The 17,902-nt window shown below is 34.2% G+C and overlaps 1 protein-coding gene across 3 annotated transcripts in view; it reads left to right on the forward strand.

Moving 5' to 3' along the window:
- Nucleotides 1–17,902, forward strand: part of MTDH (metadherin) — a 58,309-nt gene that overhangs the window by 17,874 nt on the left and 22,533 nt on the right. Inside the window, exons 3-8 of one of the 3 annotated variants that reach the window (XM_026495676.4) lie at nt 8,327–8,411; nt 9,127–9,303; nt 10,729–10,794; nt 12,239–12,475; nt 15,059–15,145; nt 17,344–17,442. In XM_026495676.4, coding sequence (XP_026351461.2) covers nt 8,327–8,411; nt 9,127–9,303; nt 10,729–10,794; nt 12,239–12,475; nt 15,059–15,145; nt 17,344–17,442 — 751 coding nt within the window. The remainder of the gene's footprint in view (nt 1–8,326; nt 8,412–9,126; nt 9,304–10,728; nt 10,795–12,238; nt 12,476–15,058; nt 15,146–17,343; nt 17,443–17,902) is intronic. The other 2 variants (XM_026495677.4, XM_026495678.4) reach the window with 2 other exon arrangements.

The raw sequence follows: 17,902 nt of genomic DNA on the forward strand, positions 1-17,902 counted from the left end.
TTCTGCCTTTCTTTTTTGTTGAACAGCTTCATTTTGAGGTACACCGTAAAATTTATTTTTTTAAAGTGTATGATTTCAGTGTATTTGCAGAGTTGTATAGTTCTCACCATAGTGTAGTTTTTGAACATTTTCCTCCTCCCAAAAAGAAGTCTTGTACGCATTACCAGTCATGCCCCATTTTTCCCTTTTCCCCTTAGCCCCAGCCTCTGTCAACCACTAATCTTTGGTGTAATGTCAAAGAATAATGCAATTATCCGAAAGAACTATTAAGACAGTCCTCCTTTTTCCAGTTACATACGTATGTGTATGTAGCCAGATTTTCTTCATATGCTTCAAATAGTATATCACACAGTAAAATTAAATGCAAAAGCAGGTATGCAGGCTGTCTTTTATGAAGCCAGACGCAAAAGATATTTGCAAAATGTAAAGCATAGCACTGTTCTCACTAAAATGTTTTTTGTTGTTGTGGAAAATACAGTTGCTTATATAGGTGTAATTATACAATATGTAATTAGTCTTATTGTTTTGAAATAAATTAATATATATCTAAATATCTTAGTTTTAATTTATAATATGGTAGATATCAGCAGGTATGACCCATGTAAACAAAGGCTCTTTGACATGCTCAGTCTGTTTTAAGAGTATCCTAGATCCAAGAAATTTGAGAACCACCACTCTACGAGTAATCAATATTTAGAAGAGCAAAGACAAACTTATTCCAAGGCATCATAGATTTTAGAGAAGTGTAAGGTATAGCAGCTCTTAGCAAAACAGAGACCACCTGCATGCCCAGTGAGCTTACATACATTTGTATTTGACCTTCCATAATACATCTTAGAAACTGATTTAAAACCAGGGATTTGCAAACCATGACCTATTTGCCATGTCTGGCTCTCTGCCTATTTTTGAAAGTTCGTTGGAATAATGCAGCCGTACTTACTTATTTATTGTCTGTGGCTGCCTTTGTACTCCCGATAACAAAGTTGAGTGGTTGCAACAGAGGCCTTATAGTCTGCAAAGCCTAAAATATTTACTGTCTGACTTTTTTTTGCTGAAACCCTGTAGACTTTTAGATTCATTAAAATGTTTCATTATCTGGAATGCTTTGAATCTGATTGCGTAGGTCTTGGACTCTTGACCTTTCGGGCTCGTTGGGCCACAAAATCTAAAGCTTCGTGAGTCTTGGGTTCCCATCCAAGGAATTAGTTTTCAGTACCCCCTTTCAGGTAAACATTATTTTCTATAAAAGAGGGAATATCATACCAGAGAAACCTCATTTCTGCTTCTAGAATTTTCTGTCTAAACTCTGACAACTAGCAAAAATGAGACTAGAACCAGGACTTCCACCCTAGCCCATCAGTTTTCCATGATGCCATAGTTGTATGAAACAATAGGGGATCGAAATATAGGGAAATAATGAATTTGGTTTTAAACATACTAAGATTGAGGTAAAAATGGCGTCTCCGAGTGGAATTAATTTATTAGGCTATTGGAAATATGAGAACCATATCTGGAAAAGAGTTCGGGGCTAGATAAAAAGATTTCTTAAGAAAGGTTTCTTGTAATTTTTTTTAAGATTCTGGGTTGATAGCCATGCTACTTATGTGGTGTACCATAATTCCTGAGCTCACACTTAAACATTTAAATAATTTAATGGCTTGGATGATGGATCAAGTATACAAATACAATAGCCCAGAGGTTTTATTTTGGGGACAGTGAAAGTTGGGCAGACAGGGCCATATATAATGCAGTCCACTTTTAGGCTCTTCCATTGATAAACCAAATATTAATTTAATACCTTCTGTCTGCAAGGTACATTATTCTAGGCACTAGGAATATAATGGTCGATAAAACAGGATAAAATGGGGGCTAAAACTAAACAACTAAAAACAAGCAAATACATTCTGTCATGTCAGATGGTGGTAAGTGCTGTGAACGAAAATATAACTAATCAGGGTAAGGGGAAAGAGGTTAAGTGTAACTTATGGGTACTTGCCTGCACCTGCAGTCCTGCTCCTTCCTTGCATTTAGGAAAATGCATCAGAATAGTAGTGAGTAGAAGAGTCTTGGCTGTAGTTTAAATTACACCTCCTCCGCCAGCCATTACCACCCCCTCCACAGAAGAGGAGGAACATCAATTGCAACTCTACTTTTAAAAAGGTTTGTGACACTTTATATAGTTAGTCTCATCCTTATATCCTGTCACCAAGGTACTAAGATTAAGAATTGCTGGTATAGAAAAATGGAAGTAATATGCTCTTTGGACCATCCATCCTTTGCCATTTAACCATGCCCAGCTTGTTTTATGTTTGAGACAAGTGAGAAAAAGAAATAGTGCTAAATGTGGAGCAATGTAAAATAGGGACTTGCCATATTTGTTAGGCAGAAAGTGGATGAAATTGATCTAAAGCAGTAGTTTTCAGATTTTCAAGTGGCAGTTGCTTCAAGTTTTCAAAACAAATTTCACTGACAGATTTAAATTTCGTCAGGTATGTGCATTTTTAAAACCACTGTTACCATTACAAAAAAAAAAAAGGAATTTTGACACAGTAGAAAGAGAACAAAAATCTCAGAAAACAGGATAGTTTTTGCCATGAATTAGTGGAAAATCTTACATACTAGCCACTAGTCCGCAGACAAAAGCATCTTAGTATCCACTTCTAACCTTTAGGAAATACTCAGCATTCCTCTTTTTCAGGATCCATTTCTTCTATCACTCCTGACTTTACCAAAGCAGTGGCTTTAGATAATTATAGGGCTTTAAACATTAGTTATGTCAGTTCACCAAAATCTTAAGGAGCAGTATTTCCCAGAAAAGACAATTAAGAAATTGAGTAAGGATTACATTTAGAATTTGGCTGCTTACCTTGGTGTAAATAATTGATTGCAAAATGAAGTATCCTCTGACTTAAAATTTGTACAGTATCTCTCTTAATGATAGTTTTCGACTCTATGCAGATATTAAATTAGACTCCCTAAGTTGAATTGAGTACTCCTCTGCTTTTTTTTTAATACTTCACAATTCCTTAAACAAAATCTTCTAAGAAGCATTGAGCCATTTCAGTAGATCTGCTTTTGCTGCCAACATATGCCTTTGCTGCTCTAATAAGTGATATCACTTATTCTTGTTGTTGTCTAATATAAGGGATATTCATTCATGTTAAGAAGTTAAAGGTAAAGGATGAGCTTATTTATGGAAGTCATTTTGTGTCTTTTTTTGATAACCAGCTTACAATTTTTTGATATTTTAAGTTCTGTGAATTCGAAAGCATGTTACTTACAGTCCTTAAAACTGCTCCAGCATGTGCTTTTTAAGACCATCGTCTCCATAGTGGGGTACACGGGAAGGTCTGTTGGGATAAAGGAAGAAAATATTAGACTTTCTATTTATACTTAGTTTTTTATTAAAGCAAATTAAGCTTTATTCATATCAATATACAGCTAGTCCTTGGCATCCTCATTTGGAATATTAGAGGGTAGTAAGGCACTACGTGGGCCAGATCTGGAGAAGAATGGGAAGATGCAATGGAAAGACTGCCCTCATCAGTTCTTTTCTCGTAACATATTTTGGCAGATTGCAATTGATGTGTACTCAGCTCCGTGGGTTTCTTGATCGTTTTACGCAGTTTAAACTAGACTAACCTTTAGTGAACAGGCTGCTAAGAAGCTGCAGATTGTAGATGATAGTAATGCAAATAAACAGTTAGAAAAATAGAGTGGGCACTGCTGTTCCTACTAAGACCTCGTCAACCACATCATCATGAGGTTAAGATGGTTTAATCAGACCTGATAAGAAATTGGTCACAAAAAAATTGAAATCATCAAGGAAGATTTTTGAAACAGGAATCTATTTTTACATCTGGTAAGAAACCTTGCCCATTTACACTGTGACTTGCGATTTCAGCTGATGATATTCTGAAACTGCCTCAATCAGCAGGATATCTAAGCATTCAGAATGTGAAGATTGGCCTCTGCAGTTTTTTTAAAGATAATTATTTATGCAGGACCCAATAGGACAGAATTTTACTAAATATGATTATGAATGCTTAGAAGCCACTCTTGAGGTTTCTTATTTAAAGGGGGAAAGACATACGTTGGGAAACGGTTGTTCTTTCTGCCATGGTAGAATTTGCAAAAAACAATATGACAGTCAACCAGAACACATTCTTTCATCAGCATATACTGTTGGGTGCAGCATAAAAACATTGCTGATGAATTAAATAAATCAGCAGAGCCAATTGCAAATTGGAAAAATGTACAGATGATTCTGACATTACACTTGGGGAACTTGGTATATTCTATTTCAGTAATGAAGTGCATAAAGATCTACTTGTGTGAGGAACTAAAGATAAAAAAATACCTATAAAGATACATTCTCAAGAGTAGATCACTTAATTTAAATTTTTTGGTGTGGAAAAACTAAGCAGCTACTGGTGGAGGGCCCATGTGAACTGGAATTAAAAAACCAAAATCTGAGGAGTAGGGAGATGAAACTATAGAGATAGCACCATGCATGAAATTCATTCACTACATTATTTCCAGAAATCTATAGTGGCAAAAAAAGATATAAAGCCAGACTGTAAATTGGAAAACAAGGCCTTTAACTTACAGTAAGGGCAAGGTGGGAATCATCATCCTTTATTTTACAAAGAAGAGATTCATTGATTATATTTGTCAAAATACTTTTATAAAGCTGACCAACTTAAAAAGCGAGCCACACATTTTTCTTTTATTAAAATTCAAGTGTTTCAAATATGTTGATCTTTTTTATAAATGACAGATGGCTGTCTACTTAGCAGATCTTTTTGGCAAAAATTTGTACTTAATCTGTCCCATCACTGTTAAAGAAACTTTAACAAGATACATCAGAAAGTAGCTGGTTTTTTTTTTAAAGAAACTCATTGCAGTGAAGAATGTATTCTGAAGTTTACATGATTGTGTGATTTTGTTATTAAAAATTGTCTGTTGTGAAAATTATCATATCTGCATAATTTAACAGCTTGGGAACAGTTTTCTAACAGAAAAATAGCATAGCAGCCCAGGTTCTGGAGCGTGCGTATCAAATCCCAGCTCTGACACTTAATAATTATGTGATCTTGGGGTTGGTTAGTTAACCACTTGGTGCCTCCCTTTTCTCATCCGTGAAGTGGAAATAATAGCATCTGCCTCATAGAGTTCTTTTGAGACTTAACTTGGTTAATTAGAAAGATCTATAAGTGATAGCAGTACAACCAATTTTTTTTTTAATTTAAGTGTTTTTAGTGAATCCATTTGTTAAAAATGCCAAAATAAAGTAAAACCATCAGATTCAATTGCAGGGACAACTGGTGTTGAGGAAGATTAAATTTTACTAGTTACATTTCCCCAAAAACCTTTGCCTACTTAGAGGATGAGGTGGAAAAATTAACGTCATGTTTTAATAAGCATGGCCTTCATTTAAATGGATCTCTGTACCTTTGTTAGGTATGATAGTTTTTAACACTTAAAGTATTAAAATGTATGAATTTAGAAGGTGATTCAAAAATAATGAAGCATATTCAGTCCTGTTGCTTTCATTATGTTTTACACATGTATACATTATCAGTAGTAGGCTATGTATAAAATTTACAAATAAACATTTTGGAGTATATGTCTAGCACTTCGTAGGTATTTAATAAATCTTGATTGCATGACAACCAGCCATTCAAGAGAGGCTAAGGCTAGCTCTATGGTAGTCTGATAACAAATGGGGGGAAAGAACTGTGGTAACAAGGGCAGCAGAACTTTGTATTTACAGTTTTCCACTGTAGTGGAACTGCTCAGAAGTAAGATGTTTCTCCGAGTAGGGTGGCTGGGCAGGTAGTAATATGTATGCATATTCATTTTAACACTTCTTATATTATGTTACTCTCATCTGGGTAAGCATTAATTTTTTGGTTACCTTTAAAGGTAACTAAAACAAGACCTAAGCCAAGATAGTTGTCTTTATTTTTCTGTAGATTTTATTTTAGTGACACATCACAGTATTTCAGTGTGAATGTAATTTCTATCCTTTTTTCATAGTTGCTTTCCTTGAAAAACTCTTATTTATGTATAGTGTTTCGTAGTTAGCAATCTGCTTTCACATCTTATTTAATCCTTAAAAGGACCTTATGTGAGGTTAGGATTTTTTGTCCCATTATGGCAGTTGGGGAAAAGGGTTTAGAGCGATTTAGCCCAAAATCACATAGCTAATACATGATTAAATTTGTATTTAGTTAAATGTAGAGAGACAGAATAGCAGAGTATTTGTGAGGGCAGAATCTAGAGTTGAAACTGAATTTTAACTCATTTTACCACTTAATAACCCTATGATATCAGGCATTTTATATAATCTCTTTATGGCCTCATTTCTCATATCTATAAAATGGGGGTACTTAACTTTAGTTAGTTCCTGTAGGTCTGTACTATCCAATGTGGTAGCTACTTACATGGCTATTTAGCGCTCTTTCTCATACTATCTTATTAATAGTTTTTTATATTTAGTTACATTTTGAAATAATGTTTTGAATGTTGATTTACGTATATTATTAAAATTAATGTTACCTATTTCTTTTAGCTTTTTAACCTGTGTGCTAGAAAATTTTAAATTACAAACATGGCTTGCATTATATTTCTATTGGTTAGCACTGCTCTAGACCAGGGGTTGGCAAACTCTGGCCCCTGAAATCCAACCAAGTGCCTGTTTTTGTAAATAAAATTTTGTTGGAATACAGTCATACCCATTCAGTTACGTATTGTATATGGCTACTTCCATGCTATCGCAGCAGAGTTTATACAGTTGCTACATTAGAAATTTATATGCCTTGCACAGCCTAAAATATTTACTATTTGATCCTTATGGAAAAAGTTTGCTGACCCCTACTTTAGGCTGTAATTGAAAAGTGCTCAATGTATTGTGTTTACCTGAGTGGATATGAGAGACAGACAGCAAGTTGACTGGTGGTGGACTCCAGTGGGAAGAAGGTAGTGGGGAGTGACTAGTAATAGGTACCAGGTTTCTTTTTCAGGATGATGAAAGCATTCTGGAATTAGATAATGGTGATAGTTGTACAGCCTTGAATATACTAAAAAAACACCAAATTGTACACTTAAGAAGGATAAATATTATGGTATGTAGATCATATCTCAATTTTTGGAAAGTGGATATGAGCCTGGTTCGGTAGGTGTACTAAAGCAGTACACAAGACGTGATACGTGTTCATGAGAACATGCAAAGAAACAAATACAGATCAACTATGGGAAATATAAAAACATTGTTTTGAATAGTTTGTTATATACTCCTGTTGTCAAAGAATTTTTAATCACTCTTACTAGCTGTCATTTATTGTTTACTCAAACTATCATTTACTGCTTTACCCATGAAAAAGACTTACTATCAAGATACAAACTTTCTTGGGTGAACTTAACTTTAAGATAGTGTACAATAATACATATGTGTAGCCAGTCTCAATAAAGAGTTAAATGAGTGAATACAAATTATAAATAAAATCAGTATTTCATAAATGTTAGTACTCTTCTCGAAGCACTAATCTAAGTATAAAAATCACGGCTTTATAAAGTTTTAATGAGCTTTTGAGAGAAGAAACTATTAGTGGAGGGGAATTGGAAGACTATTTCAAAATATCCATATCTTGTGTATGTGTAGGTATTTTTTCTTTAATGAATTACTAAACATCTACCATATGCGAATCCTAGGTATTTTCACATTGCTCTGAAACCGACAAAATATTACCTACTTTGTACAGTTGACTCTCTACTTTGCTATACAATAGCGTTTTCCAACAGTGTGCTTTATGAAATCCAAAAACCAATAATCAGTGCATCATTTTCTTTCTGAACATTAGCAATAGGTTTTTATTTTATTGTTCTGAACACATCATATTATAGTACCTTATTTATGATGTAAATTAGGGTAGCATGTTTCTAAGGGCACAGACTTTGGAGCCAGATAGACCTATTTTCTAATTTGACTCTACCATTTACTAACTCTTAATGTGACCCCAGACCCCTACTTAATATTTAACAGCTCTAAGTCTCCCTTTCCTCATCTCTAAAATGGGAATAATACCTTCTCTAGTGACTTTTTTTAGGGAATAAAGAAGAAAATGAGTGCAAAGTACTTAGGATAGAGTAACCACTCAATAAAAGGTAACCTCATATTAATATTGCCATTTAATGTTAAGTTTTTTAATCAAACATTAAATTTTTTGGTTGTCAGCATCATACATTTCATTATGTATCTTACTGACTCCAGCCTTTTCAAAAACGTAATGAAGTATTAAGTAACATTCTATTTTACTTTCAGTCAAAGAAAAATAAGAAGAAATCAAAGTCAGATGCTAAAGCAGTGCAAAACAGTTCACGCCATGATGGAAAGGAAGTTGATGAAGGTACTTGAGCAAGTGAAAGGACTATAGAAAAATTTTTAATCCTTTTTTACCATGGTACATTATATAAAAGCTGCATTTGTGTTGCTTAATCTTGTATCTAGCTTTTCTTTTAATAATTACAGACTTTAATGTACAGATCTGTGACATTGTTACACTTTTTTTTTTTTAATCTAAATTATTGAAGAATCTAATAGTGCTTTTCCTGAAGGGACCCGCCCTGAGATTAAGGTCTAGCTCTGTATCTTGAGCACTTGTTTTGTCTTTGTTTCTTAGAAATATGATTTGGACTTTGTCCCCCTTGTTCTTAAATACACTATCCCTAGAAGACTGTGTACAAAATTCTTGAGGAAGCCCTAATTATTGTCATCACCAAATAAACCCGTTTATTAGTAATTATTTATAACACTCTCAGTTCTCTAGCAGGATAAAAAGATATACAAGATGACTTATATTTATCATTTTTCCTAAATCATAGATGACAGTTGATAAAAATTACCAGAATAAATAATAATGGCAGTTAGCTGCCTAAAACAACATACTGGGATTAGAATAAATTCTTAGGATAAATTAATATAATCAGTATTCTGGGTTTTTAGTTTACTCTCTAAATTTATCATGATATCTTATGTGCCCTGCTCCATTTCCCCCCCTCAAAACTACAACTTTTTGTCTTCCCCTTTACTGAATAACACTTTTTTTTCTGGGGCTACGTCAGGAGCCTGGGAAACTAAAATTAGTCACAGAGAGAAACGACAGCAGCGTAAACGTGATAAGGTGCAGACTGATTCTGGTTCATTGGATTCAACTATCCCTGGGATAGAAAATACCATCACAGTTACCACCGAGCAACTTACAACTGCATCATTTCCTGTTGGTTCGAAGAAGAATAAAGGTATATTAGTGGAACATAAGAATCATAGCTCAAATCCAGTTCCTTTTAATCAGATGTACAAAATATCATTATGTCAAAATTTGACTATTTTGAACTGCTTACATCATTGTGCTGATATACCCTTCTTCATGAGAGCGCTGTGGACCACATATTGGTTTACCTGATAACTAGCAGTGTTACTTGTTACGTACCGCCTAATGAATGGCCTGCTAAATTAAAATTGCCTTTCTGCCTTGAGTCACATGAGAAAATGATGTTGCCTTTTTTTCTTGTGTGCATTGCTTTGCCCCAACTCTCTTACATCTCCATTTCTAATAGTGGACAAGACATTTATTAAATAAAATTATTTGTCACCATTCTGCATGTTGGATGCTTTCATTCCAAGATGAAACAAGCATGTTCTGGATAGTGCAGGCTCTATCTGGACTTCTTATCACCCTAACTTCTTGAGAATGCCAAAGGTGTTTGATAAAGCTAGACTGGAACTTCAGAGGTTGTTGAGCTCATGTTCTTCCCAGGTGTTTCAAGTGCTCACACCATCCAGTACCGATGGCTTCTTTGTTAAAGCTCTTTACGTTGCCATCATTTTTACCCTGGAGACATCAGTCTGCAGAGTGATACTGTTCAACTTGGGCATTGACTTTTCTTCCTTCACCTTTTTATTAATTGCCTCCTCACCCCGCATTTGTCTCCAGACCACTTTCTTACCTTTGTTATCTTTTACTTTTTTGCTTGATGACTTGCTGGAATTTATTGCTTTGGCATAGCAATGACTTCTATTTATGCATTTTCACTGTTACATATTAGCCATGCTTTAGTGCTTCTTTCTGTTAGTGACCCTTTGTCACTGTCTTGTGCATGCTTTCCTTGCTAGCACAATCCTGTGTGGTGCTGCTTTTTTGATACATTGTAATCATTAAATGCTTTTTTAGTGTCAGAGAAATAATATCTTTGTTATAATATGTATTTGTACCTCTTGCCTTATTTCCTAAGTCCTGGTCCCAAATACTGGCAGTGTTCTTCTTAAGTTGGATGTGTTTGCTTCCAGGATTATTGAAAAGGCAGCTGGTATTGTTGAGAGGTGGCAAAGTTGAATCCAATTACAGAGCCCCAGTTCTCCAGTTCCTACTTAAAAGAATCTCATAAGCATTACAGCACAACAAGACTATACATATACTTGAGCGATTTTCCAGGTCCTATATTGCCATTTTAGTTGACTAAGAATGTGATAACTATAGAACTCAGTTCCTTCAGGACATGTCAAGTATGTTGTAAGTAAACCTCTTTCCCAGTATAAGAACTTAGTACTTGAAGAACCAATTTATTAAAAACAATAAGTGAAAATTAATTTGCATGTTAACTCCTAATTTAATGTACATAGTGGCCTATTTAGTATTAAATAAATTTTATTTCTATTTCAACCAGGTGATTCTCATCTAAATGTTCAAGTTAGCAACTTAAAGTCTGGAAAAGGAGATTCTACACTTCAGGGTGAGAGAAATTACATGTAACTTAAATTGAAGGCCCATCAAAATAGAAACTTATATACATGTCTCTTTCCTCACATGAATGATACAGAAGGAAAAAAAGGCTTAGAAATGATTTTTAATTACTAAATAACATAATCACAATCCAGAGATTTTGGAAAATGGATAAAAAGAAAAATCATTCCCACTTCTAACAGTCTTTGGTATGTTCTAGTTGTTTCTCCCTCTCCCCATATGTAAAAACATTTTTTTAGTAATAGGTTATATGCGATTTTTATTCTTGCTTGCATTGTGTAAGCCAATAGAGAAAAGAAAGATTTGGGGTGGGGGAGGACTTGGTTTTAATATAGGCATATATGGCATAAAAGACTTTACCCCTGTTTATTAAGGAAAAAACCTTAATACCTATAATCGTTTAAATTGCTTCCTTAACAATATCAAATATTTTACAATAAATGGACTACAGTCTGAAGTTACACCGTGCTTCACAGTTAGAAAATACATTTTATTTGCTCATTTATGATAAAGATTGAATTAAGTAGAGTGGTATACCTTACCTGAAAACTTAAAGCGTTGTAGTAAAATATAAACTCCAAAATGAAAAAGCACCTTCTTGTTTCAGGTTTGTTTTAACCCTGTCAGCTTCCGTCATTCCCATGGTTCTCAATCCTGGCTACACATTACAGTCATCTAGGAAGCTTAGAAAAACAACACACACACATATGTACATACATAAAAATATTCTGATTTTATTTTATTTTATTTTATTTTATTTTATTTTATTTTATTTTTATTTTCTTAAATAATCTCTATTCCCAACATGTGTCTCAAACTCACAACCCCAAGATTAAGAGTTACATGCTCTACCGACTTGAGCCAGCCAGGCACCCCTAGAGATTCTGATTTTAATTAGTCTGGGCTGAGGCTCCAGTGTCTACTTTTAAGAAATTTTTCAGTTGATTTTAATGTGCAGCCAGGTTTCAGAATCACTGCATTATATTGTGTGTGTGTGTGTGTGTGTGTGTGTGTGTGTGTGTGTGTGTGTTTGCGTGCGCGTGTGTGTGTATGTATAAATATTTAAGAAAAGAATATGTAAATAAGAAGTGTTCATATTTTTAGTGGGTGAGTATTCTGAGGATAGCAGAATATGTGTTGTTTTCCTGTTTGCTCTTTTGTACTTTCTTTGAGTAAGTCATTCTGCTGTTGAAAATACCATTAATATATAAAGTTGAAGCCTACCCTTAGTTTTTAAATTAAAAGTCACCCATGGTGGTCATGCCACTTTTAAGAGTCTTCATTTTTATTTTTAAAGCTCAAGCTGTTTAGAGGACAGTAAGGGGGAAAAATGAGTGATAAATATAAATCAAGCAATTAAAGAAATATGAAAATATCCCAGTTTTAATAAGGAGTCATGTATCAGTTTTTAATCTTCTTTTCTTTTCTTTAAGTTTCTTCAGGATTGAATGAAAACCTCACTGTAAATGGAGGAGGCTGGAGTGAAAAGGCTGTAAAACTCTCCTCACAGATGAGTGCAGGTGAGGAGAAGTGGAACTCTGTCTCACCTGCTTCTGCAGGCAAGAGGAAATGTGAGCCGTCCGCCTGGGGTCAAGACACTGGAGACGCTGATGCAAATGGAAAAGACTGGGGGAGGAGTTGGAGCGACCGGTCAATATTTTCTGGCATTGGTAAGAAGCGTTAGAAAATTTTAAGTTCATTTACAATTGCTTATTTCCGATACATTTTGAATTTTCTGGGATTGAAAAAAATCCATGAGTAGAAACATGAGTAAAGCTATACAGAAGTAATAGTGATAACTAACTCCTCTCAAATCCTTCACATAGAGCCAAGCGGGAACTAAAAAGTCAATAATAGCATGTATTACTCACTCTTTACTTAGTGCTCTCACAGACTTTGATCACATCTGATTATCAGTGTAGCTAAATGGGTATAATTGTGTATTTTCAGTGATGTTATCAGTGTAATGTGTGAACAGACTTTTTGATTAATTTCAGCAGTTCTGTTGAGTTTAAATAAGAATAAAAGCAGTTTACAGCATCCACTTTTATACTGTTTTGCAGTATGCAAAATGCCTGTTTATAATTAATTTTCCCCCTCGGTTTTAAAAATACAGACAGTAGTTGAGAAGCTTATTCTTGTTGAACGCCATCAAATAAAAAGGAACTTAATTCCAGTGTGTGTGTGTGTGTGTGTGTGTGTGTGTGTGTGAGATAGAAAAGAAGTCTACGTTTAATATGGAAAACTACTAGAAGAGAAGGAAAAACCCACTGTTATCACACCACCCAATGACAACCACTGTTTTTTATATTTCTTTAATGGTCTTTTTTTCCTGTGTAGTTTTTTGGGGTGTTTTTTGTTTGTTTGTTTTGTTGGTTTTGGTTTTGGTTTGGGTGGTTGGTTTGGTTTTTTTTTTTGTTTTTTTGTTTTTTTACATAATCTAAATTGGATATGCATTATTATGTCCCCACACACACACATTTAATATTGTAACATAAACATTTTCGTTTTTGTAAGTATTTTTATTTGATACATTGTATAAGCATAGCATATAAATTATTCAACTATTCCCGTATTATCAAGAGAATTTTTTCTGTTTTTTTAACCATTGTAAATAACATTGCATTGAGTATATTTGTTTTTGGGTTATTTCTTTAGGATAGATTCTTGGGAGTGATGTTATTGGGTTAAAAAGGGAGTATAAACGTACAGTGCTGCATGACATGTCAAAGTATTTTCTAAGAGAGTAGTTCTAATTTATACTGTCAGCATCGGTATGAGTGGCATTTATCATGTGCTGACCAAGATTGGGTATTCTTATTTAAAAAATCTTTTCTAATTTGATAAACAAAAAAATACATAAATTGTTCTGGTTAACTTTTTAAATTCGCTAATGAGGTTGAATATTTTTCACAGCTTTCTTGATCATTTCTATTTTATGAATTGTCTATTCATGTTCTTTGCCCATTTGTCTAATGGCCTCTTGTTGTTTGTTGTTTTTTTTAATCAAGTTGTAATTCCTTGTACATTAAACATACACTTTTTTCTGTTGTGCTTGTTGCAGATATTTTTGTTCTATTTTTTTTCTATTTGGGAGAGCAATAGACACTACAGAGTTTTTAGTGGTTAAGTAGAAAAATCTTCCAGTATTACTTTTCCCATCACTTTTAAGCCTGAAAAGACTCATGTTGACTATTGTCTCCAACAAGCAAACTCTAGATCATTTGCTAATAATTATTTTTAAGCTTGTCCTTCCCTAACAATGTCCAGAAATTGTGTAGAAATGCCAGATTTGCTTGGAAGAAGACAGTCCCTAAATTCCCAGCCTCATTTTCCATACTGAAGAAAGTAGTAATGTCTATGCATTAAAGCATCCTTTCATACTTAACAAAAGATCATCAAATTTTATCGAGTAATGTTAAAAACTATGGCCTTTTCAGATATTTGCAATTTACTTACAAAAGCTATGTAGCATTTTTATAATCAGGACATAAATTAGATGGTACTTGCTTAATGGTTGTACAGATAAAATTAAGCAGCAGGTTAGAGTTCCTGCCTAGGCGTATTAGGACCTTTGTTGAAATCGAAAGGGAACTATATTAAATTGGGTTTGTAGTGAATCACTAAGAAGAGACTGGTGTGACTGGTCTCGTGGATGTATATGTTCCTTAAAGTATTCATTTATATAAGAAATATCTTGAAAATGTTGAGGAAATAGTACAGAATAGTGGAATGAGTGTGGACTAGTTGAAATGGACCTATTTGGAATGAATTCCTGTTTTCCCACATAATAACTTTTATGGAAATCAGGCTTAGTTTTTTAACCTGTATGAACCTCCTATTTCAGTAGTTGTGAGGATTGGCTGTAATGAATGTCAAGTACCAAGTTCGGTGCCTGGCCCCAAGTAGTAGCATAATTATGGTAAATTATAAGGTAGCTTGCTAAAGTGAAGAAAGGGCATAGGCTTTGGAAATCAGCTTAAGTTCCAGTCATGGCTCAGCTGTTTTCTGGCTGTCAGAAAGTCGCTTAACTACTCTGAAATTGTGCCTAGCAGGGTTATCCTAAGGATTAGAGGTGTTTAGTATGAAGAGCTTGGCCTATAATAGACATTTAATAAATAGTAGCTATTGCTGTATTTTCCTAATTTCTAAAGTTACCTTTAAGTATTATTATCATAGTTTAAATCTGTACGTATCTTTCAACTTTTCTTTTGCAAATTGAAGGTTCCAAGTGACGTTCTTTATTTTAACAGCTGCTTGGTCTAGTGTGGATAGGGGAATGAATACCTCTGAACAGAATTCTTCTTTTGCATCTCTCACACTTAACTCTGCTGTTTCTGGTATGTGAAAACAGTCTTTCATTTAGTTAACAAAAGAATTTCTGTTTAAATTCTTTTTAGCTCATGCTATTTGAAAAATAGAGTCAAGTACTGCTATCAACTTAAGTAATAGATATATAATATAAAGTAGCAGGGGCCTTAATAAAAGGGGAGAAAAGAAGACCTGAATTCTTATCTGCAAGTGGCTTGGTTCCTTTCTGTAGTGAAGAGAGGAAGATTCTGTGGCCTAGCATAACTGAAAGTTCCTTGGCACGCAGACAAATACAAATAGAAGGCCTTCCCTTCAGGGTCATGATGCTTTTCTGTTACTAGCATATTTCTACCATACTTCTACTTGTTGTTTGCTATTTTATTTCTATTTGCCCTTATTCATCATGAGTTTATATCTAAGCCGCTTAGGTTATGTAGACCCTCATATGATAACTCTACTTAGAGTATCTGTTGATTTAGAAAATACAGTATTACTAATAAACTATTATCGATTCAACATTACTTAAATGGACGTGCCTTTTATTAATCACGTAGAAGTCATATGTAGGTAACAAATACTACGTAAATGGGAGGTGTTTAGTCTGTAACATTTTGTTCGCTCTGGAATTTATGGACCCAGTGTACTAATTATGTCGCTCCACAGTGTCCGGAGTCACTAGAACTAGGGGTCAGCAGACTTTTTCTGTAAAGGGCACAATAATAAATTTTTTAGGCTTTGTGGGCTATACTGTCTCTGTGAAACTACTTAATTCTTTTATTGTAGCAGGAAGGCAGCCAGAGCGGATACATAAACAGATGGCTGTGTCTGGTTTTGAATACTATTCTTTTGATTTTTTTTCCCCAGTCATTTGTAAATATAAAAGCTGATCTTGGCTCATGGGTCACACAGAAAGGGAGTGTTTGCTTTTGGCCTGTGGGTCGTAGTTTGCCAACCCCTGCTCTCATAGACTGCATTTCAGTTCCAGAGATAGAAATTAATTGCCTCTTTCATTTGGTGACTTGGTACAGCACAGATGCTATTCTCTTCAGATATTCAGAGAAAGAGAAAGCAGCATGGGCTGCTAAAGAAAGCAATAGTGTTACTGTGGTGCTTATAAGCAGCTAATATGCTAATTAATATGGATTTATAGGGTTATTCTACATGTTAAATTTATATTTAAAAAATACATAACTATGTAAGTGTGTCGAGCCATTACATTAGTGGAAGGCTGGTAAGATCACCTATAAATAACCAGGTGAAAAACGTGTAAGTTAGGAGGGACTCTTATAAGAGGACATGGTTGTATGTAAGTCTTTTATGGTAGCAGGTTTTCTTAACCATTTCTTTGTATCAGTGGCTTTGAATCCAAAGTGGGTGTCAGAGTCTCCCAAGGATGCCAGTACATGTGGAAATTCTGATTCAGAAGGTCTGAGGTATATGTATCCTTGGTGGAGAAACCCTGCTTTATGTTTGCGTTCTAAAATGAGTTTATAGCTATGGAACAAGGGTTTTAGACCTGGCACCCATGAATTTCTGTGCCCCCAAAATTATCTGCAGAATTTTGTGTAAGTTCTGGACAGTAGTCCATCACAGCTTTCATCAGATTCTAAAGACTATGTGAGCCCATTCTCACCTACCTCCTCCCCAAAAATCAAGACAGAAGGAACTTAGAAGATAATAGTCTCTTCTCTTAAGTGCACCTGAACTTAACTTGACCTCTAAACGACCAGCTTCCCTTTGTCTCACCTCTCTAGATAATCATCTGTTTCTTTAACTTTTTCTTAGGCAGAAGGTTCCAGCAAACCCAGATATTTTCTAGCTCTCTGTTTCAAGGTTCTCAGGCTATAGGCATATCCTGAAACATTCAGGATTTCTTTTGTGCTTTATTATTTTTCATTAAGAACAAAAATAAAACAACTTTTTTCACCTTGAAATTTATAAATAATCAGTTTGAAATATGTATTATAAAAGACAAAATCTAATGGATTGGTACTAGGGACAACATATAGTTCCAATCAGTGAATTCAATCAAGTGATTATCATGCTTAATCTGAAATTACCCTCAACTCTACTTTTCCTTATCTTAACTCTTTTTCTAATGTCTGAATTTTTCCTTTTAGGGGAAATAAAAAATAATTTAGACTCCGTGTGCAAAGTATAGAACTATTGTTATGAAGCATCATTAGAAAATTCCATTTTTAATTTTATTGCATTCGTTTCATTTAAGGGTCTACCGCTGAGCCAGTTTCTCATTCTACCACTTCTGATTATCAGTGGGATGTTAGCCGTAATCAACCCTATATCGATGATGAATGGTCTGGGTTAAGTATGTCCTTTTAAAAATTATGTTTTTGTTTTTGTTTTTTCAGAATTTTCTTTCTAGCACCCTAAACTCATGCTTTATGTTTTAATTTTAATCCTAATTTTCACCTTTTAGGCCATAGTAACATAATTTAATACCAAATATGTACTACTTGTAAACTGATGATTGAATAACTGTAGAATTTAAACTAAATTTATACTTTTTGTGATTGAGGCTATATTTAAACATGTTTTCATATAGTTGCTCTGTAGTTTTTTATTTTAAAAATTTGTTTTAAATGAATGTTCTGTTTCTCTTCTTGGTTTTAGTATAATAGAGTGAATATAATACATAGGAATGGCTTTCAGTTTGTGAGGTATGCAAGTTTTGTATTATAAAATCATTTTCTTAGCCTGATTTCCAGTAGAAGCTTAGGAAGGTTAAAGACAAGAGTTATTTTTTTTTAAAAAGAAGAGGAAGGGAA

The sequence above is a fragment of the Ursus arctos genome, unplaced genomic scaffold (genome assembly GCF_023065955.2).
Source record: "Ursus arctos isolate Adak ecotype North America unplaced genomic scaffold, UrsArc2.0 scaffold_6, whole genome shotgun sequence".
Lineage (NCBI taxonomy): Eukaryota > Metazoa > Chordata > Mammalia > Carnivora > Ursidae > Ursus > Ursus arctos.